Raw genomic sequence first — 23034 nt, forward strand, 5'->3', positions numbered from 1 at the left:
AAGGCCAGAGTTACTAAAGACTTGCATTTCCAATTGAGCTTTTTTTTAAAATTTTACTTTGAGTGTTTGTTTTCAATTCAATTCAGCTTAGTTTCATTTATTTTCACAGTCATGCACACATTACAATGTACACAAATCTCAATAGACGCATTCCCCAAATATTCGTTTAGTTAATTATAATAGCTTTGGTAAATACTCAAGAATAAACATATGAAGGCATCCCAAATGTTCGGGGGATACACATGGAGTAGGGCTGGGTTTCAATTATCGATTTTCTTATTAACACAAAGACGTAAACACAAAGCGCAGACTCGACACCTCATAGATTTTGATGGTGCAGGTTTTGTCGCTCTCCGACCAAAATGCACTGAACCAGCAGTAAAAGAAGATCAAACTACGCTTTAAATTTGATAAATATGGTCATTAATTACTCTTATTTTTGCTGTTTTGCTTCCATCAGGATAAAATCACACTTCCTGCACAGCTCTCTCTCTCTGTCAGTGTAGTTCAAGAATAGTTTCCCATCTTAAATCTCAGTTTTCTGCATAATTTTCTTGCTTATTGCTTATTTCTGCTGTTTAATACCGAAGAAATTACTTTTAAGCTGTTTATCTGACGCAAAATTTCAATCGAAATCCAATCGAATCGGTACCTTGTGAATCGGAATCTAATCGATTATATAAATCAGTGACGATACCAGCCCTATTATCGTGCAAAAATGTAGATATTTGCAAATGTGTTGAGTCCACGATATATGACTGTTTCTAGGACCCAGAGAAAAGCAGGCACACTTCAGGCCCCTGCAGTCAGAGCGGCGCATCTGGAAGAGAGCTGGCCGGCTGGGGAGGTGGAGGACGGGGAGAGCAGAGGAAGGAGGCTCCGGGAGCAAGCGAGACAAAAAGGGTCAGGCCTGGGACTTGGGAAAACCGGGTAATGACACACAGTGACTCACGCATGTAAATTTGTTTAACCCGCCACGAGCAACCACGCAGGAAGGGTAACCTTTATGTGAACAAAAAACGTGAACGACCGGAAGGCGCTCGATGGAAATGGGGAAATAGCGATTTAGGGTTCGCTTTTTGCAGATGTGCTGATTGGACGTCGAGATGTGAACTTGACCGGTTTTGGAGCACGGAACCAGCATCGCGGCTTCTCAAAGCTGTGGCCTCATTAAAGGAAATAACGGGGGGGGTTATCCTTCAGTGTCCGTGGCCTGTAAAAGATCCACAATCCCCTGGGTCATATTGCAGACTTCCCCTGCTGTAAAAAGACGTCTAAAACTTTGCAATTTTTAACGCATAGCCGGTTGAATAATATATGCACACCAGTCGATCGTAGTATGGTGTAAGCGTGTGGCCTGATTGCAGGCTGATGGCATGGAAATGCGGTGACACTGAACGCCTGTGTGGCCTTATAATAAATTATTTTTTAACACGTTCTGGTTGTTGCCTACATTTATTTTCCACGAGCGTGGACGTAAATCCGGCAGTGTGTTTTACATACAGCATGTTTTAAACAAATCACAACCGAGTGTCATCAGTCTCATTTTAGCCCTTAGATTCAACACATCCTGTACGAATATAGGTTGTTGTTGTTTTTTTGTTGTTGTTGTAAATTTCCACGAGTGCAAAACAGTGTAACTGTGGCTTCGCTTTGCGCGTTAGGCAGACCGCTCGAGTAACTTTAACCCAGACTCTCACGATGGAAATGAAATATTAATGAATTTTGAAAAATGTCCCCACAAAAATACAAGTATTTTTGCGCTTAGTTTGGAGCATCGCGCTCTTTATTTTCAGGCTGCACGATGCACCCAGTTCATGTCGTCTACTGCACAACACACATTCATGTGGTGTAAAGGGGCCTGTAGGATATAGTGGCCATACAGTATCTATAGAAGCCTGTGAGGGTCCTATAGCTACATGACGTGTACTCAGCAAAGAGAAAGCTGATGCTCAGGGTAAAACAACTTCATTTTAGAGAAGATACATAAAATATGTCACTGGATTATCTAGTCTGCATGAAACTAAAGAATCAACACATTAAAGACAAACTTGCTGAACATATCTTACCATTGCTTTTCTTCTTTTAACTTCCAGGAGAGCAGGAAGAAGAGGGGATCATCCGTCATTGCTTTATTTTCTTTTAAACTTTTCAACTTCCTTTTAACGTGAAAGTCCATATCTACACTACCCATCATCAGACATTACCCATAAGCTCATAAGACTCAATGATGCCGTCCAACACTCTCACCAACACCACCACCACTGCTGATTCACCTGGAAATCCAATGGTAAGAAACACGTGCGTGACAACAACAAAAAATGCGTCACTTGACACGTTGCGGAACTTAACTCATGATCTGGTGATTTTAAAAAGATGTCGGGAGGGTTTCTGAATCACTTGACTTGAGCTCAAGATTGAATTGGATTTGCTCATCCATCACTGAAAAGTGCTTCTTTTAATGTCTTCGGAAGCACTGATTTAAAAAGACATTATTCACCCCTGAGCTCGTCCTGCAGTGATATAGCATGCACTGCCTGTTTGTATTTTCATATGATCTTGGCACGGAGTATGTGTACATGAATTGTATTTTTTATGACCGTGCTGTTACACAGATAAAGCCTTAAAAATGAAAGGAAGTGGATTGGATTGATTTCTATAGTCACTTCAGGCAAAACCAATTCAAATCTTCCTCAATTTTACGATTCCCGTTAATCATTAACCCACACTCACTAATCTGTGCAGTCCAAAGAATTGCTAGAGCAGACCTCATTGCAATGAATTCCTCTATTCAGTGAAGAAATGGGCAAATTTTTACAGTAGAATCCAACAGCACGTGACATGCCTTGTCACCTTTCATGATGCAGACGCACTTGTAATTTCAGTCTCTGTGTAACTGCAGCATCACCTGTGTGGCAGCAATAGCAGCGGCACCGAAGAGGCTGTTGGGAGGTGCAGCTGTATTCTGTGACATTTACTGGTATAATGGTGGTTGGTGACGTGGGCGTTGGCTGGTGTAGGTTGAGATGGAGCTGGAATGGCTCGACAGCTCTTTTGCTGGGGGGATCTGTCCTCTTCTTCTGTGTTCCCATTACACAGTACTGCCCTTAGTCTTGTTGCCTGGCAACAGACATTGCCTTAAATAACTGGCTACCCAGACGGAAATAATGCAGAGATATTGACAATGTAGTAGGGTTCACTCCAGGCAAGAACAAATTATATTCCAGGCTTTTTTTGTTGTTTTTCTCAGAAAATATTAGGGCGAAGCTGAATGTGAAAATGGCGTGTTGTCCTCAGTCGGAGGACCTCAGCCTGAGCTCTCTAACAGAGAACTGGAGGAGCGGTGTGCTGTGCTGTGCTGTCCTTGCAGAGATAGCCAGGCACCACTGAATTGTGTCATCCATGTAAGTGGTTCCCAAATGAGCCTGCACACCAGGCTGCACTCAAAACGTGCTATTATCTATGCAAATTCTGCCGCCCTGGTAGGGAAAAACCGACGCACCAGGCACTCTATTAGTGATCGCACAATGAACTGGAACCATCATCAAAACACATTCTCTTACAAAAGGTTTCAAATCTACGTGTAAAAATAACCGTTCAAATGCTTATCTCTAACAAAAATGTCATTATTTTCACTTATTTTATAACCATTTCTTCCAGTTTTAATCCTCTGCCCATCAATCAGAGTATCATTTACCTTGATTATATCTATTTCCTTATGCAAATTAGTTTATCTCCCAGGAGCATTGATGGCTATGGCAGACACTGAGGGCGAAACGTGGCCAGACGGTTGAAATAACTGCCTATAATGATTAAAACCCCTTGCCCTTAAATTATTTAGTAGACCTTGTGGTACTTTTATGGTATTTTTTTAAACATATTATATAGTTATAGTATTTCATCAGCACAGAATCGGATGAGTTGCAGATTTTACTGTAGGACTGACTCAAACCCAGAATGTCACAGCTACCAGGTACTTCATGAAATATGCTCAACACTAAGGCTACTGTAAAAACTCACTTTGCATACTGCAAGTTTTTTTTTTCACATGACAAGATCATCGTCAAAGGGCACATTTTGTACGGCTAAAATGAAATTGTTCCTGTTTAAATAATTTTCTGAGAAAATGAAGGAAATCCCGTCCATTTTGGTTTAACATATGAGGTGAATTTTTGACTTTTGAGACAGCAGTTGAAAGAATAATTAACTCCAAGGCCCAGTTAGCAGCTTGTAATCTTTTTGCCCAAATCAAGAACCCCTTACCCCCTAAGTGTTTAAATTTGAACATTTAATTGACTTTTGAACCCTTTGTGCTGATAAAAGGAAATGATTTAATTAGATCTGATGCTGAATGGATCCTGTGGCTTCATTTCCTGTTCTTTAATTCCAGAATAAATTATGACACTAGAGTATAATCTATAAGGTAAATGTTTTCATGTAACACCAGGGTGGAAGACCAGATGAAGTCATGCAGTGTAAGTAAAAGACGTGCACATGCACTTTGAAGCAGCTTGTTGATTTGTGGGCTGCTTAGTCTCATTTTGCTGCTGCCATCTTGTTTAAAAAAAAAATGTAACAGGAGCATATATGGACTCAAATTGCTTTCTTATTTACTATAAGCAGTGTTGGGAAGGTTACTTTTCAAATGTATTCCACTACAGATTACAGAGTACATGCCTCAAAATGTATTTTGTAACATATTCCGTTAAGTTACTCAATGAGAGTAACGTATTCGGAATACTTTGGATTACTTAATATATTATCATGCTTTTTACAACTACATGAATGTAGTATTGCTGTGTGATTTATTACTATAACTGAAGGATACTCTCCATACCAATAGCAACTAGATTTTTAAATCTTAATATAAAATGAGTAACAGTAGGTGGACATTAGGTAAGGCTGCACTTTTTGCAGCGATTTCATATAGAAAACTATTCCGCGCGTGTATAGAACAGGTCCGCGGCTCCGAAACCGTAGTAAAGGGACCTCTGGCTAATACGTCGGGTTCATGTCGGGCTCGTAGCTGAAAACTAGCTTTACTTTGTTGTCTGAGTCCGCTTTGCTAGCGAGAGACAGAGAGAGGCGTTGAAAGGCTGCTCCAACGTAACTTATTGTTTTAGAGGAAAATACGATCACAGTGTACAGTCGAGTCTTAATAGCTTACTTACAACTGGGCTCATCAGGCACTCTTTTTGGCTTCAGTGGTTATTATTATATTTACATGCTTTCATCTCCCGTTTCTGCTCTTTGACAGCTCGTACTTTTCCACTCTCCTTTTTAAACGGTAACTGTAACGGAATACAGTTACTCATATTTTGTATTTTAAATACGTAACGGCGATACATGTATTCCGTTACTCCCCAACACTGACTATAAGCCTCACCCATTTACACAAACATTCATAGAAGTGCTTTTTTCTATTCCTAAACACTTATGACCTAGCATTCATATACTCACTCTCCAAAGAATACATCGGGAGGAACCTGGGGTTCAGTATCTTGCCCAAGGATGCTTCGAATTAAATTCTCCAAAAAATAGATGACTCACTCTACCTCCTGAACCACAGCCAATCTCCCCCCCCCCAAAATACCACACTATGAGCCAAATCCTAAAGCATAACCTGCTTTATTGTTAATTTACTGTAAATAGAACCATAATTTTAAAATATTAACGTCATGCTGTGTTAAACAGCACGCGAAATGAGTGAATGAGGTCTTAAACTCAGTAGGAGAGTGTTTACTGAGGTCATAAATTGAGTGAGAAGTAGGCCCATTTACTCATAGATCATACAGCAACTACAAGAGTTGCCTCCTGCTGGTCATTGTGAAATAATTAAGGTTCAAGGCATTTCCACCTTGGATTCGCTTTTCAGTCCCACAGTTATCCTGCATTCTGTTGGAAGCAGGAAGTTTCCAGTCTCTGAAGTTTTAGCTGGAATGCCCATTCAAGTCAACGTGCCACTTGGAAAGTTGGAGAATTCATGCCAGCGCCACCTTTGCACACAAACAGTATTGAAATGGCAACATGTCTTGTGTATTTATGACTCCCTAAATAAGCCATACATAGAAAACCCACCAGGCTCTATCCATGAACGCGTCGCAGCCTTCCACTCCATGTATTGCTGAAGGATTGTGTTCATGGCATCGCCTTCTTGATGAAGCGCAGACAGCTCAGGTATGAACATGAGATCCAACATCCAAGGTTAAAGCAATGCCATAATTGCTTTTATCTTTAATTGCAGTTTGATACTTCCATAGTCTGCATAGCACAGTAATTCTGTGTCATATTGAAATACACTAAATCTGACGTAGTTTCATATGTTCATTGTTGTAATTTCTAGTTAAATGTCTTTAAGATGACAAATTAACTGTGGATATGCACTGGAGACTGCTTTTACTCTGGTTTGCTACTTCTTAAAGTTATTAATGTTTTATACCACTTTACCTCCGTAATTCAGTAACTCCTCTTGTTAGACTTAACTCCACCCATTATATATAGACAAAAGCTTGTACTATCTCATAGTAACATTTTATCATGTTGTACTACGCCATCTCACTAGAGATTAGACATACATACACTTATCAACATGTCAGCAGAGGTTGGAGAATGCCTACAGTGCAGAGACCCCGTTTATCTTTGATGGAATTTCACATTCAGTACTGAAGGAATTTAATAAGGACCCGGCCCTCCACCCCCCCACTGCAGCTGTCAGGAATGGCGTTGCACTCTCATTTGCATTCAAACCTGGTACTGGTGGTTCTATTCAGTCAATATTGAAACTCAAAGCATCTACATTAGGATCATCTTTTCTCCCGTCAACCCCAGGGGTACTTGGTGATGGCAGACATGGGGCTTTGTTCCTGGGGCTAGACAGTTTTATTAATCAAAGGGAAATTGCAGCAGGGGAAGGTGGGGGCCGATCTATGTCTTTGTAACGGTGTCAAGAGGGAAGGTCAGCACTGCGTCCGAGGAGCTTTCATTTCAGCCTACTTCAAAGGAATGTGTCATTCAGTTTCTATCTGTCTCATTGTCCACTCAACCAAAGACACTGGAGGACCTGCTCCAGCCCTCCCAAATGTTCAAGTGTTTCACTGTAGTGCAGTTGTCTCTGTTTCCTATAGATCTAGTATCTTTGGTGGAGGTGAAACTGCCATCTAGCTGATTGTACACAAAAATGCACTAATTAAATCATTCAGTGTTACGTGCATCTTTACCCAAGCAGCTGCAGGTACTTTGTCTAAATTGTGGCATGCATTTTTTCTTGATAGGGTGAGAGAACAATACTGGACTCGGACCTGATGGAGGAGAAGTCACCTAAAAGTAGCAAGCCTGGAAGAAAACGCAAGCAGTTTTCAGTGAGTGTTGACATGTCTAAACAAATTACATTTGTCCACGCATGCATACTTGTTTTGCAGTGATTAGGTCTGATTCAACAAACCCAAAAATAGGATTAGAAAAATATTTGCAGATGATGTGCCAGAGGGCTTGTGTAAGTAAATTTAACCTCCTAAGACCCAAACTCTTCCACGGCATGCATTTTTAATTTCTCTTTGATATTTGGTCACATTGGGGCCCGATGAATGTAAAAACAAAGAATTACCAGATTTTTTTTTAAAACTTATTTTTGTTTTTAAGAAAAATAAGAGCCACATATGAGGATATTCGTTTAAAATTTTGATAGAACAGTAGCAGTATAATGTCCTCGTAAGTGGATATCAGGCCCTTGTAGAGCAAAACTGAGTATTTTGGTCTAAATAACACAAAATGTGATGTCCACATATGTGGACGCCAGGTCCTAGGAGGTTAAAGCAGCTTGGAGTTAGTATTAATACCTGGTATAGTAACACTCTACTTCGAATCAAGGCACCTTAGTAAGTGCTTTCACAGCTGCGTGGGGAATTGACCACATGTACCAAATGCTCAAATGTTCACTGTTGCTGTTGTTGTAATTCATCTCTGAGCGAGACAGCCACTTCACTTTGTCACATATCAGCCTCCTCGCTGACTTGCGTTGTTTCCTGCCTTCAGTGTCAAATGTCAAAAGAAAAAAAAAGTTGCAAAGAAATAAATTTAGAACTCAAAATGGGTTCAAGTTGTCCAACCACAACCGAAGGTTTGCTGTTTCAGAACTGAAACTACTGAACTGAAACCCTCCTGGAAGGCAGAAGGACAGATGGCTGCCTTTTCACCTTCACATACTGTAGCTGGCCAGTCATCGCGTGAAGTGCTTGTTAGACTGTTGGTTTCAAAATTCAGCCCTTTTCCAGCATCGTCAGAACGATGTGTTTAACCATCTGACCAGTTTCAACATGATTGTTCTTGTGAATCCCACCTGGCCATATTCGGTTTCATTCACTGGTATTTATAAGCCCGATGTACTGAGTGAATCTCATCATTCCATTCAAGCAGAAAGATTATAATGGCGGAAATGCCTGTAAGGAAAGCCCATCTAAAAATATTTGATATTATTCTTCCCTTCGCCATGTTTTTGCCTCATCGTCAAGTAATCATTTATCTGTACGCCACATTATTTGAGGCATGTACCAGTTTATAATGAAAGCTCTTGTTTTGTCCTTGCACATGGCACCTATAAGCAGTTTCAGTAGAAAAACAAGTATTATTTTAGCCTTCAGAAATCTGTTAACCTGTAAGACACAACGTGTACTCCTTTGTACTCATGAATAAACATGACATATTCTTGAACCTTGTTTCCAAGATACATGCATGCACTACACTAACACCATTTGCAGTCTATTTGTGATGCCTTGTGTAGTTAAAAGCTCTGATTTAATAATGACTCTAAGGGCCAACATGTTTCTGGGTATTTTTTCTTTCCCTGAGATGTTAGCATTTGCATAAGCTTCTGTTGAAAATTATCTTAATTAACTCTCACTGTGCAATTAAACAAACCAAAAAGGGAAAAAAGGATTAGACAAATATTTACAGATAATGTATGATTGGACGGGATATGCCAGAGGGTTTGTGCCCCTGTATTTAAAGAAGCTGAGGAGTGGTATCAATAACTGATTAAGAAAAGCCGTACGCAGAATCGGGGCGCCTCACTGAGTGTTTTCACAGCTGTGGGGGATTGACCATGTGTACCAGGCGTTCTGCTCACATAGATGTTTCACAGTTGTTGTTGTTATTCTCTGAATAAAAGAGTCACTCAAATGCCAGATTGGCCAACTTCAAATGCTGTCAGAAAGCCTCTTTTAATTTTTTTGTTTGACTTTTTTGAAAAGAGGCTGACATGGAACATTGGTTTTAAAATGTTGTTTTCCATGCAAACTGTCAAAAGCTGAGTGAAAACAGAAGGTAATTGTTGGAAAGGATAGCGTAAACAAGCCTTTAGCCCTCTTCGTATGTTGCGTTTACCCACATGGACAAAGACAGTGGAGAGAAATTCTCAGAAATGTCCTTTCTACAAAAGTGTATGTATTTTATCAATCCACACTACTGTATATGGGTGAAAGTATTGGGTCAAACCTCTTAATCTTTGAATCTTAGCCCCATTGCTTCAGGTCTATACTTTTGTCCTTATTGTGTACATACTCACTCATTCTGCTCTTTACATATATTTGCGTTCTTTTTAAGTGTTCAGTGACAAGATCAATATACTAGGTAACAAAGTGAGTATGAAACTAAAGCCATCAGGATGTTAGCATAGCTTAGGAGCTGTACACAGATAGCCATTTATATACTGACTATATCATATGTATAGAATAAGTTTGTATAAGGTGTGTAAAGTCTTTTTGATAAAATACTTGCTATAGCTTAATTCTTATTGTACAGACATGAGAACGTAGCACTTGGCAGGAACATGAATAAACAGGTTTTGCTTGGAAAGATGTTGAGCTAATCCTTTAGAAAACCTGCCTGAACAAAGTAACATGACTAAGCTCTTTTTTTAGGGCACCCAGCTTCTTTATTGCTGCACTGCACTAGTTTCACGTGAACTGATGAATTTCTGAAGTTTCAGGCTAAAAATATAAAAAATCCAAACAAAAACTTGCCGGCAAAAAAGCCCTGTTGCCTGTTAAATGTGATGATTAGTTTTCTGTTAAACAGATCAAACACTGGAGTGGTATTAAAAAAAACAACCCTGAAAATAAAGAAAAACTTCCATAAACATCTTAATATTTCCTGTTCGGCTAGCTTTCCAGAAACAGAAGATCTTCAATCAATGATAATAACACGTAGAAAGGCAGCAAAATACCTCTTTTCGCATAACAGTTTCCAGTTGCTGTTAATTGAATAATGTAAGAAGTTATCAGGCAGTGTAATGAATTATTAGCTCATATTTTCAGGCGTACATCTGCATTTAATTTTAATTTCAATGTGTATTTTTAGAAACCTTTATAATCATATTATTACTGCACCTAGTTCTATGAGGGTGTGTGAGTGTTGTAGCAGTAAGTTGGTTGAGGTAATTAGTCTTTATTTTTTCAACCTCTCTCTCTGTCTAAGCTGCCTGATTTACCAACTTTGACTTTTGACCTGTAGCAGGGGCCGCATGTTGTTAACTATGTCACAAATCTGTTGCGTAATTCTTTCACTGTGAGTTCTGTGTGTTGCTAGCATGTGTGTCTGAGAATATGAGTTTTTTGGGTTTTCTCTTTGCTTACTTCTTTTTTTTGCATGTGTGTGATATTTGCGTAACCCCCCCCCCCCCACACACACACACACACACACACTGTAGCCTCTTTTTCTAGTAGTAAACTGAGTCAGAATATTAATAATGTCTGAGCTCTGGGTTGTTTTCATTCATCGTGTCAAAGAGATTTACTGGAGAGCTGTTCTTTGTAGGAGTGCAATTGTTCAGTTTACAGTTAATTTGTTCTCATTTACTACAGTGATGAAGTCGTTTAGAGTTCTGCGGCCTCTGAAGAATGCTTTGAAACCGACTTTGGCTTGCTGTAGATTTGTTTTACGATTCAGAGCAACTTCCACTGAAGCTTTTTTTTTCTTTTGCATGTCTGCCACTCATAATTTGCATTGCATCCCTTACACAGACATTAAAACTTGATTTAAGTTGTGTTTGCTTATTCCGACTGTAAGAATCAGATTACGGATTTGATCCTTACCTTCCTGGAGAGGATCTTTGCTCAACGTCGTCCGATGACAGACAAGCCTCCTGAGGCATTGCTTTCCCCCTTCCTCAAACTTCTGTAAATACCTGCAGATAAAAGTTTCAGATACTGTCGTAACTGCTGACAGTCTAATCTCACAAGACACACTCCACTTTCTCCCCTCAGTGACCCTATAGTGGGACTGTCTCACTAACTCGGTTTTTAGGGCTATTTTTAGGCAGTAGCAAAGACACTATTACATTGCTTCAAACATTTAGGACTTTTCTAGGTCTTCTAAGATAGTTGGTGTTTTATTTAAGGATTGATGACTGAGTTCCTGCCATTGAAACTTTCAGCTTCAGGTCAGCTCTATTTGAATTTACTCCGCTTTATAGAATGAAACACTTGACTGGGCGTTCCAAACTGGCCGGAGAAAAAGCCTTCCCATTGTCAAACAGCCAACATTCTCAACATATTTCCGTGCTGCTGTAATGATGAATACATGACTACAAAAAGTGCACTAGTGTACCTGATGAACTGTAATGTAATCCCTTTCCTTCTTGCAAGTTAATGGCTGTACAGCACATTTACTGGCACAGCTTTGAAGTTTATAAGTTTGCCATAATTCACAGATTAATACGTGCGGAGCTGAGCTACATGTTTGATTCTGTCCAGATAGAGCTGAGGAAATTTAATTAGGCTTGTCTAATATGAAAGAGATGAATGCTTTCATTCACATTCTCTTTGAAAAAGGCCATTTAGCCACTGCTGAAAAGTGCTTATCCTGACACGGATAGTGCCAACTGTTTTATTGTGGGTCGTTCAGATCCACTGGATGATTTGTTGTAAATTCAGAAAGGTTGTGTTTATCTCACAGCCAGCTATCCAGTCATATTTCATGACTGCTGAGGCACAACTCTGTTGTACACTTCAAAACATCAATTTATAGCATACAGCTGTAAGAATCTTTAAGGATGATCGATCATCAGGATGTTAACATTTCAACCTCCCCTTTTCCTTTCAGCAGGTTGAGAGCTGTGGCTCTCTTAAAGACAGTGCGAGTGTAGGCCACAGCTACACTATGGCGATGGCACAGGTCTTCAATGGGGACATGGGCGGGATCAGAGACAGGATGCCTGATGCCTGCTTCCCAAAACAGGAGAAGCGGGAAGTCGAGAATGGGATTCCCAGAGACCCTTCCTCCTGCCGTGCAGAGGACAGCTCTCAGGGGCAGAGTCTGAGTCATCCTCAAGAGAACGGATTCCTGTCCAGCCGGGAAGAACAGGACTTGGAGAAAGCCAATGATGACTGCCTGATGACGCCACGCAAGAAACGAGGGAGGCGGAAACTGGAGCACCCAACTAAATGTAAGATTTTGGCCATTTTCATTTGGGGTTTTTTTTTTAGTTTTTAGTTGAGGTTTATTATCTTTTGATCAGTCTTGTGTGGCTCCAGGAAGAAAAAATCCTGGGCGTGTGACAAGTACAAGATGTTGAGTAATGAACCGTAAATGGATGTCAGACCAAGTAGGTCGACTGATGCTGCCAGGATTAGTAACACTGGGCTCGAAGAGGTGCCTTCATGCTGCTGCACAGACTAGTCTGCAAAGCAAATTGGTGATGATGATCTCCACTGTTAACATTTATGTGAGACACAGTATGCAGACTGTTATGCATGCAATATGTCGCTTATTTTGCCTCAGTTTGGGCTACCAAATGCTTTCAGTATGCAGAAGCAGTTGGCATTTAAAAGCTCAGCGTGCTCCATATGACAAAAATGAAATTACAAATGTAATGAAAAAAGAAAGGGATAATTACCAGATAATGTAGTGAAAAGAAGAGTGGATCACTTTACATTTATTATGCTATCCTCTAAGTTAATTACAATGTGCCGTTTTAGCAGGATATAAAAGAATACAAATTTAATTTACCCCAAAGGTTTCGACTCATCCAGCAGTTCATTAAAACATCAAAACGCAGACTACATGTACCAGCAGCTCTGACAGTATGAATTCACAAACTAATCTTGAAGACAACACTTAATTAAAAATTTAGGGAAAATGCCCAGATGTTTAACTTTTTAATAAGACAAGAACAGGCTCTGCTCCCAGTGTGCAGTTTTAGATTAAAGAAGCAATTATTTATTAATCTGTCTGTTCAGTTTTTCTAATAATTTCTCCATGCACAAGTAGTTTCTGCTGCCAGCTTCTCGAATGCGAATGTTCGCTGCATTTATTGGACTTTGTACAACGTAACAGACAAAATGATTAGTGCATGTAATTTATTACTCTACTCATGTTCATTTTGAAAATATGGCCACATTAACAGTTAAAATTAGCGGGATTAAATCGTTTATAATAGAGGGATGCAAGAAAATTAGGACAAAAAGGAAATGTCGTACTGAAGAATGCCTCAAATATTTATTTTTCAGGAAATAATTTGACAAAATAATTATGGCAAATATAATTATTTTGTATAGATCAGATTTTTGTTCTGTTGGACTAAATCAGCACCAGTCGCAGTGCACCAGGAGATAAAACAACCATGTAAAGCGATGTAAATCAGTGGGGCATTGTTGTGAGAAAATACTGCTGACAGGTAGGTTTTAGGCCAAGATGGAGATTAACCATATCACTTAGCCCCCCCAACACACCCATCACAGCACACATGCACTCCATTTTTTGTCCTATCTCTCCCTCAGCCACGTGCCTCTCCTGCTCCACTCTCAGTCGGCAGACACACTGGCTATGACCTTGATGAGTGCAATAAATAAATCGAGGGGAGGAGCAAGTTCTCTCCTGGCAACGGGCCTCTGTTGGGAGCTGGCAGGTCTCTGTTGTGGCCACCTCCCTGTCGGGGGTCCTGCCAGGTGGATGGCTTTGTGCCCAGAACTCTTTACAAACTGAGTCTGCACTCTGCATACACCTGATCTGTGCTTCTAGGATCTGTTACTTCACTTCCAAGCAAAAGGCAGGAATATGCATATTGGCTGCAGGTGAAAAAGGGTCAGATTTCTTAAAGCTCAGTCCAGTGCCGCTCACCATTAGCATGGGACGCAGATGGCATGGAAATCTGATTTCCACATTTCTACCTTAATGATGGTAATTCTCTGATAAATCATGAAAGTGTTTTGAGCCATCCATTTTCTTCCGCTTATTTGATTCAGGGTCGTGGGGAGAACTAGCCTATCCCAGCTGTCATAGGGTGAGAGCCAAGGTACACCGTGGACGGGCTGCCAATTTGGTACAGGGCTAACACAGTGAGACAATTTAATTCCACTGAGTTTTTTATATAGTGCCAAATCACAACAGTTGCTTTAAGGCGCCTTATATTGCAAGGTAAAGACCTTAGAATAATAGAGAGCAAACCCCAACAATTAGATGACCCCCTATGAGCAAGCACTTGGCAACAGTGGTAAGGAAAAACTCCCTTTTAACAGGAAAACAACTCCAGGGGTACCAGGCTCAGGGAGGGGCAGGTGTCTGCTGTGACCTGGACAAAAGACAGGATAAAAAACACTGTGGAAGAGACCCAGAGACGGACAACCATTTACACTCACATCCACAGCTGATTTAGTATTACCGGTTAAACCTGAATGTGTAAACTTGACACAGAAAGGTCCCAGCTGGGATTCACACCCAGGGCCTTCTTGCTGTGAGGTGACAGCGCTAATCAATGCACCGCATCTTTTTTTATTTTTACAGTGAGGAGAAGCCTTAGAAGTAGACTGTATGAAGTGAAAACTATTAGGGAGTATCCTATTAGGGACTGCATGAAGTTAAAACTATTGAAAAGCACTTGACCAGTCTGTCAAAAGGCTAATATTACTGTCAGAAAAAGTGTTACTCGTGCCTCTATTCAAAGAATGTGTCTTTTTTGAGGACACTGATTTGAAACCAGTGGAAAGTGCAACATTAAAGCACTGTTTACAACTTTAGTCTAATATAGGAGCATGCTAACTCAGAAAATTAACAGCAGCTTTGTAAATTCCCAGTGTTTCAGTGACAAATGTGTTTGTAATTATTTTTCAAACATTAAGACCACATAAAGAATGACCTAATCTCTAAAATTTTGAAAGGGTTGTCAGCACTCTTTTCCACGATAACCACTTTTAATGAGCCCTGTGCCGTGATAATCTAGAGTGAATTGTGGGAGTTTGCAGGAAACAACCTATAAGCATTCCTTTCCACTTTAGCTGTGTAACAGAAATGAAAGGTCTCAGCAAAGTTTCTCTCACAAGATAAGACCAGTTGTCGACATGTCAGACCAGTTTGTCAGACAGAGGAACTAGGTAGTGTGATAAAGCACCGTTAGCCACAAAGTCAAACAAACAACCTTCACAATCAGATACTCAGAGTAGAGGTTTGCAAGCACTCTGCAAGTCCTTCAAAATCTGCAGCAGATGTTAGCGACATGGCTGCATCATGGTGTTCACCAGCAGCTATGTGGGATGATACAGCAGAAAGTTTGCTTGAGATTTTAAGATTTTTTTTTAATCAGCATGGAGAAAGGATGGTGACATTTTACAGAAATGTGAAAGCAGCAAGGCGTTATGCAAACACTCTGGCATGCGCATGTATGATGTTAACATTTACCTTATTGCATTATACTCAACAGCATATCAGACTGCAAAAAAATCCCAAAACAATCCATGCAGGGGGCTTATTAAGGTTTTAACTAAACATTTAAAATGTGTTGGTATATCCTTTTTAGAGTGGAGAGACCTTGGTGGGAGGCACTGCGGTCGATCAATAGTCAGCTAAACAGGGTTTCTGTTATCCATCTGGAGGGTACAGGAAGGACTTTAGCTCCAGCAGGAGTTGAACTGAGCTCCAGCAATACTAGAGCTGGAACCCACTCAAACTGGCAAAGTATACTCTCTGTGGGCAACATTAGCCAGCTCCTCATGCAAACCCAGTGACCTTGGCAGTGTGCATGCCTCACCGATTTGTTATATAGTCACTTATTCCCGATGAGGACAAGGAGACCAGTAGAGAGGGGTGGGGTCAGGGTGTGTGTGTGGGGGGGTGGTGGTGGTGGTGCAGCAAGTTCAGCCACACATGGAACCAACTTGAAGAGGCTGCTAAGAGAGCGGACTATTGTTTGGACAGGTTTGCAGGGCACTTCACTAACAATCCTGTGCAGAAAACACGCCATCAAAAGTTGTCCTTAACCTCTTAGGACTCGAGTGTTATGATAGTGTTTGGGCTTTAAAACAGCAGCTAGTTATGTGTACTCTGGCTGTGCCATCATGCTAATTCAGGCCACAGCTGCCTCAATGTTGTGTGTATGCTGCCCCGGTGTAATATCACTGAGCCAGGGCCCTTTTCGAAACACGTGCCTTCATTCAGATTAAACATAGTGAAAGTAATACACGAGCTTCTGGTTTGAGCTTCTGTGATGAAGCTGATTTTGGCTTGCTTATCAATGTTTCTGCAGCCACTGTGGCAGAAAAACTTTTCATAAATCATGAATCCCTGCTGCCAGGCTAGCGTTTCAGTTGGGTGATATCCATGCTCGCAGGCTAACCTCTCGCTGCTCCGCTGAACACAGGCAAACAATGCCTTTTAAGAATGAATAACATGCCGTTGTTGGTGTGCACCCCCAGACATTAAATCATGGCCAAGTTAATGGGAAATCCCAACTGGAGCTTTTACTGTGTTTGAAGCATTTTTATTAGACTGCGGTTTCAGTGCACGTTTCAGCAAATATTTTCAGTGCCATTTTTGACAGCTTTACCCCGCTGCTGTACCTCTCACTTACGGTTTCGCAACTTCCTCTGTACAGTTAGGCACTCTTTCCTGTGCAAAACACTGGACTTGCTGGTACTCTTTAGCGTCTTGAGCAGTAATAATATATCAGCGGTGGGTAAAGCATGATGATTTCATGTAATTGCGTGAATGTTTTTACAGATTTTTAAAAAGAAGAGTAGAATTTTCCAGTAGTAATGTTGGGAGGTTTGCATTTTTGGATCAAAATGCCATAATACAGCGGTTAGAGCTTTTCTTATATGAATATCTCCTCATTTCTTGGCAAGAATAGCACCCTGAAAAAATTTAGCTTCTTACACTGAGTTTCTGCCCACTTAAACCCACACATATCCATGATTAGTTGTCTTTTTGCTTATAAATGAAGGACTATAGTTGTTAGATTGACTCATCCACTTAAAATCTAAATATTGCTCAAAATTCTTGAACGCTTGCTTGTTTACAAAGATTCTTATTACTATATTATTACTGTAGCTGGTTATAGTTTGACCTAAGGCTGGGCCATATCATACCGTTCACGGTAATACCGGTATAATGTTGGGCAACGATAAGAAAATGAAATATCGCGATAGAATATGGGTAAAACGCACATGCGTAGTGCCTTTCTTTTCATACGCACATGGCGGAAAAAGCATGGTGGAGAATGAGAAGGGCGAAAGCGGGTCGTTGAATGAAACGGATGAACCAGAATTGGTTTGTAAAAATGCTGCAACTTCAGTGGTGTGGAACTGGTTTAGCTTTCGTCTGTCAGACACACAACAAAGCACTATTTTTGGTAGAGCATGCTAGCGGGACGACGTTATTACCGTGTTCTTTGGAAAATACGGCACACTTAAAATCAATCCTTTGATTTTTCTGAAAATCAACAGTGCCCCTTATAATCCCGTGTGCCTTATTTATGAATTCTGGTTGTGTTTACTGACCTCGAAATGATTTTATGTCGTACACGGCGCTCGAAAATCTGTCAAATATTTTAGTACGACTTTGCTAACCTACGAACCCGCACCGCTTGATGGATTGTCGGAGCATTATGGCTATCGTAGGCAGGAGCCTCGCAGAGTGATACGTACTGTGCTTCAACATAATATTATCGTATTGTGTGTGTATAACCTCTTTTTAAGCTTTATGGATATTATACATGGTTATGCTGAGGCCAATTTCCACTAGAAATGCCTTTTGGTTAAACTGTCAGCAAGGAATTTGCATTTGCACTGTTAAATTTTTATATAACTTTAATGCTCATAAAAACAGCTGCTTGTTTAAGTAAAAATACATTGATGGGATTTTTTTTGTACTAATAAAGTTGTGGAGTTGTAAAGTATTTTGTCTAGTGTCAATTATATCGTCAGTTATATCGTTATCACAAATTTTCAAATGCATATCGTGATAAATATTTTTGGTCATATCGCCCTGCTCTAGTTTGACCTACTACTTACATTTGAACTACTTTTGTGCTGTTGTATAATTTAACGTGTGATATCATATTCTAAAAGTTGTACAGTGGCAATCAGACATTTTTAACTGCTGCATGAATGTAGTCTAGTAAACCGTACTAATAATCTGTAGGAAGTCCCTCAGAAATATTATATCAAAACTATCAATACTCATTTTTCTCATCGCCATGGATGCATGAGGGATTTCTTCTCTATAGTGTTGGCAGTGTTAAAGCCAGTTTGCAATTTTGGGGTGTCCAAGATAATGGAAATCCCAAAACGGTGCTTGTGTTGTACAGCGAGAGGCATTCAATGTAATCTTCAGTCTTCAGTCTTGCAACCGAAGATTATCTGGGACAAAAAAATTCTCACAGTGTCTAATATTTAGGACATTTCTAGCACAGCTTCACCTACTTCCAAGGTCTGTGGAGATAAGCAGTAGTTTTAGACAGGTTGACAATCCAGGAAAACCTGTGGTACTTCATTACGTATTGGTCAAGTAAGCACTGGAGCTTCAACCTCTTTAATGTCTTCCAACCAGCCAGCAGGAATGCATCATGAAGTGATGTGTCTAAATGGTATCAGTGGATTTTAAAATGGGCTAAACCAATTGACTGGGACAACCAAGAAGGAAAAATAGTTGAGTTGTGGCAGCAGCAGCGTATTTGTATGAAGTGTCCCCCCCAGCTGTTATCCTGACTCCATCATGAAGAGTGTAGTGTGGAAAGGAATAAAAAAAAAACCAAACAATATATTTAAAATGGAAAACTAAAGATAGGCTTGGAAAGGCGTATCAAACAGAAGTCTATTAAACAGGTGTGTGCAGGTAACTGTGTAAGTGTGCGTGTGTGCGTGTAGGTGTGTGTGTTTATATGTGTGGACAAAGATATGACACTGCAGTTATCTTTTGGATAATTTAAGATGTCATTTGGACTGTAGCCAGCTGGCCTCAGCTGTCAGGTTTTCTTTTTATTCTTTTTTATTTTTCCATTAAATTGATTCAGTGGGGTTTATTAAAACAGTTCCAAATGTGAAAATAAATCTTTTAAAACTAAGAAAAAAATAAAATAAAAATAAAAACTCCTACTGAATGAACTGTGAGGTGAAACCCTCCTGTTAGCTGTGAAGTCTGTGATCTTTGAATGCCCAAACTTAGCTTTGACAAAATTGTACTCAGCTAAGGTACAAAGTAAATTATTCACTCCTCAGCTTTAATACACAAAATAGGAGGCTGTTTTTTTCCTTCCAAAATAATGTTGACAAGCACTGGCTATTGTGTCTCCTCACTACATACATCTCCATCTACACAAGACAACTGCAGGGAAATGAGAATCCTGTGTCGATCCATTTCAGGCTTTGGAGATTGGCGGGGAGATTATATACAGCCCCAGAGTCACAGACGTGAAGCAGTGTACTGTTGCCTTCAAAACTCACTCTCAGTAGTTAGGGAGGGGCCATGTTAATGGCAGCCAGTTGTGTTTCTCATGAAGGGGGGATATCAGGTCAGAAACACAACATTTGCAAGTAATCCTGGCCACCCTCCATCTTCATCATAATTTGGGCAGGCCCTCCGAATGTTCGGAGTGGCTATGGTATCTTTCAGCAGTTTATTAACTTGACTTTAATTTGATCAAACACGTCATTTATGGGGGTCAGATTAATATATGTATAATATGGCTCAGTGATGGACGAGAGCTCACTGAAGCTCAACATTGATACAGCGAAAGCCGATGCCAGCTCCCTCTCTCTTATGAATGATTCAGGCCATCCATTGTGTCACTGTCTTCTCTCTAGATGTGGAGCACAAGGAGGAGGATGGGAGTGATGCGGTAAAGACTGAGGTAAGATTTCTGTCCTGTTGTGTCTTTATTCTTTGGTTAATGTAGCTAAGGTGACTGTCCCACGTTGCAGAAGTGTAGCTTCATTTATTGAAGTGGGTGAATTACTTTGCTCGTGTCAAACCAGAAGTCAAACCGGTTGGGTTCTGAACTGAACATGGCAAAAATGAGAAGCTATTCCTTTAAACTTACTCATTAAACTTTTGCCACATGCCTTCCCATAAATGGAGCAAAGAAGCCTACACTGTATCAGCACCATTACACAAGTGGAGGCTATTCGTTTTCTTGCCTTTGGACTTATGAAAGAAATGGTACCTGATGGTGTATAAATTTGAAATATCAAATACACTTGGGAGCTTGTTGTATAAGTCGGTATTGTTGGCCTTGAGTCTGTTAGACATGGTGACATCATTTCTTCCTGCCTGACCAATCACCAGCATGCGAGACATCATATTTTTAGCAATGTAGTTAACCCCATCTTAAGTTTATTATTACCCAGTTGTTACCTAAATTGTTAATTTGCAGGTTGTAGCGACAGATCAGTCATTTTACTACAAATCTGGATGCTTCCTTATGACAGAAACTCTCAGAAGAAGAATCAAAAACAAATAGCTAACTTTTTTTTTTAACGCCTTAAACAGGGAGGTCGAGGCAGGCTGCGAGGGGGAGTTGGTTGGGAGATCAGCCTTCGTCAGAGGCCCATGCCCAGAATAACCTTCCAGGCTGGTGACCCTTATTACATTAGCAAGAGGACCAGAGAGGAGTTGCTGGCCAAGTGGAAGATGGAGGTGAGTACCCCAGCTCTGTCCCAGCCACCACAGACGGCAGGATGAGTGACAGGCGTTGACTAAAGCCGCCAGGGTAAAAGACAGAGCTCGTAGTGCATTCATGCTCTGCCAAGTGTATTTGATGGGTCATTTGATATCTCATGAAGGTACCATTTATTTCAGTGGATTTCCAGGCCTTTCTGGCTCAGTAGGCTCCTGTGTCTCCTGGCTTAGTTCTTGTGTCTTGCATTTGCAGAGAAGAAATCACACACAGCTGTGTAAATAGCATTCGTTTGGTGTGTTGATATGATTCATGCCTCCTGGATGAAAATGTGTTACATTTCGATTTGCATCATTCTGACTGCTTTTGGTGTGTTGAAGCTGAGCCAGCCAATGCAGTCTCCTAAGGACAGATTCTCCCTCTGTCTTTGTTAATATCGAATGTACTTTTAATTGGCTAGATCAGACTAAGTTTAGATTTAAGAAATGGTGTTTAAAAATTAAAGAAGTCCAGTGTGAGGATGATCTTGTAAGAGTAGTATTTTCAAAGCTTTCGCAGATGCTTATATATGGCACGGGTTCATAATTTAATGGGAAAGGATTCAGGAGTAAAAAAAGTAATTATCAGCATATTAACCCATTTGCTTCCTGTGTATTCAGTCAAATAGAAAAAAGTAGTGTATTATAGATGCACTTAAAAAAATTCTAGCAATGTATTTGTAAGGTTGTTAACAACTTGATGTGAAGACACTGCTTGACTCTGCCCACCATCTGCAGCTGTGCTGTGTACTTTGCTATTTGTACTGCAGAACGTATTATAGACAAAGTCAGAGTTCCTCTGCTGGACAAACACCAGCCGACTTTACTGCTTTGAAACGTAATCACAGTAGCAATCATTTCATCTTTCAACCCAACAGTTGCAGAGTAAATTTAATTTGTATATATAGCTATATGTAGCACTAAATCATAACAACAATCGCCTCAAGGTGTTTTGTATTTTAAAGTAAAGCCCCCCTGACAGTATTGCCAAATCAAACATACTGAGCAACCAGCTGTAGCAATCCCTATTGAATAATGGGGCTGCCGAAAGTAGATTTTATAGTGGCATGTAAATGCATCATGAGTCGAAAAGAAGCACTCAGTGCATCATGGGAAGTCCCCCAGCAGCTTCAGTTGGTAGCAGCATAACTAAGGCCTCAGTCGCACAGGTCTTCAGACAGGTTGGCAACCCCCTGCCAATCTCCAGTCGGTAGAGAAAAATGTGTATGCCCTGACAGGTTGCTGAGTGGTTCCTCGAGGTTGCTGGCTGCTACTGGGTGAGATTGGATGCAAAGAAGGTGCTGCATCAAAAACCTAATTGGTTTGTTCAGCAGCAGATTTCTGTGGCTGTGGTTGCATGGATTTGCAAACATGTGGTTGCAAAACTTGAAAAGGTTCTACTTTTGCAAAGTGCAAAAGTAGAACTTTTGCTATTCAAGTAAAAGTTGTCCCTTTTTGCTGAAACCAACACACTTCAAAAGATGCAACTTTTACTGTGAAAATAAATGGTTTCCTTTTTATTGTTTGCATTCCACTCTTCACAGACTCCCTATGGTTTAGCATGTAGTTGGAGTGCTTTTAGACAAGCTGACCTCTTCTGTATGGGCGACTGCAGCGAAATACTAGCAACCAAAGCAGTTGTAAGAAATTTTTTTGCATGTCATCATCTTTTTGATTAATTACATATATATTTTTTCTGACCAGGCGGTCGCCATTCAGTCTCTAGGAGATTAATGGAAGGTCCAGGGTCACCGAGTACAGCGCTAACTCTAAGCTTTATCAAATATGATAGTTAGAGAGCATGCTTGTTTACCAAATGCAAACTGGGAGGTTCCACAGGTGAAGTGCCTGAAAGCTGAAGGGTCTGCCTCCCATTCTACTTTTAGTCTACACTCTGAGAGTGAACTGCTCTAATACAAAAAAATATGTTGGAGGCCAATGATTCAGGACTTTGTCAGAATAAGGATTTCAAAGTCATTCCTGGATTTAGAAGGAAGCCAATAAAGAGAAGCTGAAATAGGAGAAATATGATCTGTTTTTATGGTCCCTGATAGTACTCTTGCTGAATCAAACAGCATTTGCAAACCAGGAATTTCCACTTGTCTAATTTTACTGTTG

The 23034-nt window shown here is 40.3% G+C and overlaps 1 protein-coding gene and 1 long non-coding RNA gene across 11 annotated transcripts in view; one reads left to right on the forward strand and one right to left on the reverse strand.

Annotated features, from left to right (window-relative positions):
* Positions 1–802: 802 nt before the first annotated feature.
* The window catches only part of LOC113011724 (DNA (cytosine-5)-methyltransferase 3A-like), a 48309-nt gene continuing 26077 nt past the window's right edge, over positions 803–23034 (forward strand). For 2 of the 9 annotated variants that reach the window (XM_026151411.1, XM_026151413.1), the window contains exons 1-6: positions 803–930; positions 2097–2290; positions 7272–7358; positions 12100–12439; positions 20067–20113; positions 20752–20898. In XM_026151411.1, the coding sequence (XP_026007196.1) occupies positions 2228–2290; positions 7272–7358; positions 12100–12439; positions 20067–20113; positions 20752–20898 (684 nt within the window). In that variant the 5' untranslated portion in view covers positions 803–930; positions 2097–2227. Of the gene's footprint in view, positions 931–2096; positions 2291–7271; positions 7359–12096; positions 12440–20066; positions 20114–20751; positions 20899–23034 lie in introns of all 9 variants that reach the window. The other 7 variants (XM_026151410.1, XM_026151408.1, XM_026151416.1 and 4 more) reach the window with 5 other exon arrangements.
* Positions 7273–23034, reverse strand: part of LOC113011726 (uncharacterized) — a 32314-nt gene continuing 16552 nt past the window's right edge. For both annotated transcript variants that reach the window (XR_003270604.1, XR_003270605.1), the window contains 2 exons: positions 11088–11179; positions 7273–7332 (listed from right to left, as the gene is read on the reverse strand). This is a non-coding gene — a long non-coding RNA (uncharacterized LOC113011726). The remainder of the gene's footprint in view (positions 7333–11087; positions 11180–23034) is intronic.

The sequence above is a fragment of the Astatotilapia calliptera genome, chromosome 19, assembly GCF_900246225.1.
Source record: "Astatotilapia calliptera chromosome 19, fAstCal1.2, whole genome shotgun sequence".
In the NCBI taxonomy this organism is placed as follows: Eukaryota; Metazoa; Chordata; class Actinopteri; order Cichliformes; family Cichlidae; genus Astatotilapia; species Astatotilapia calliptera.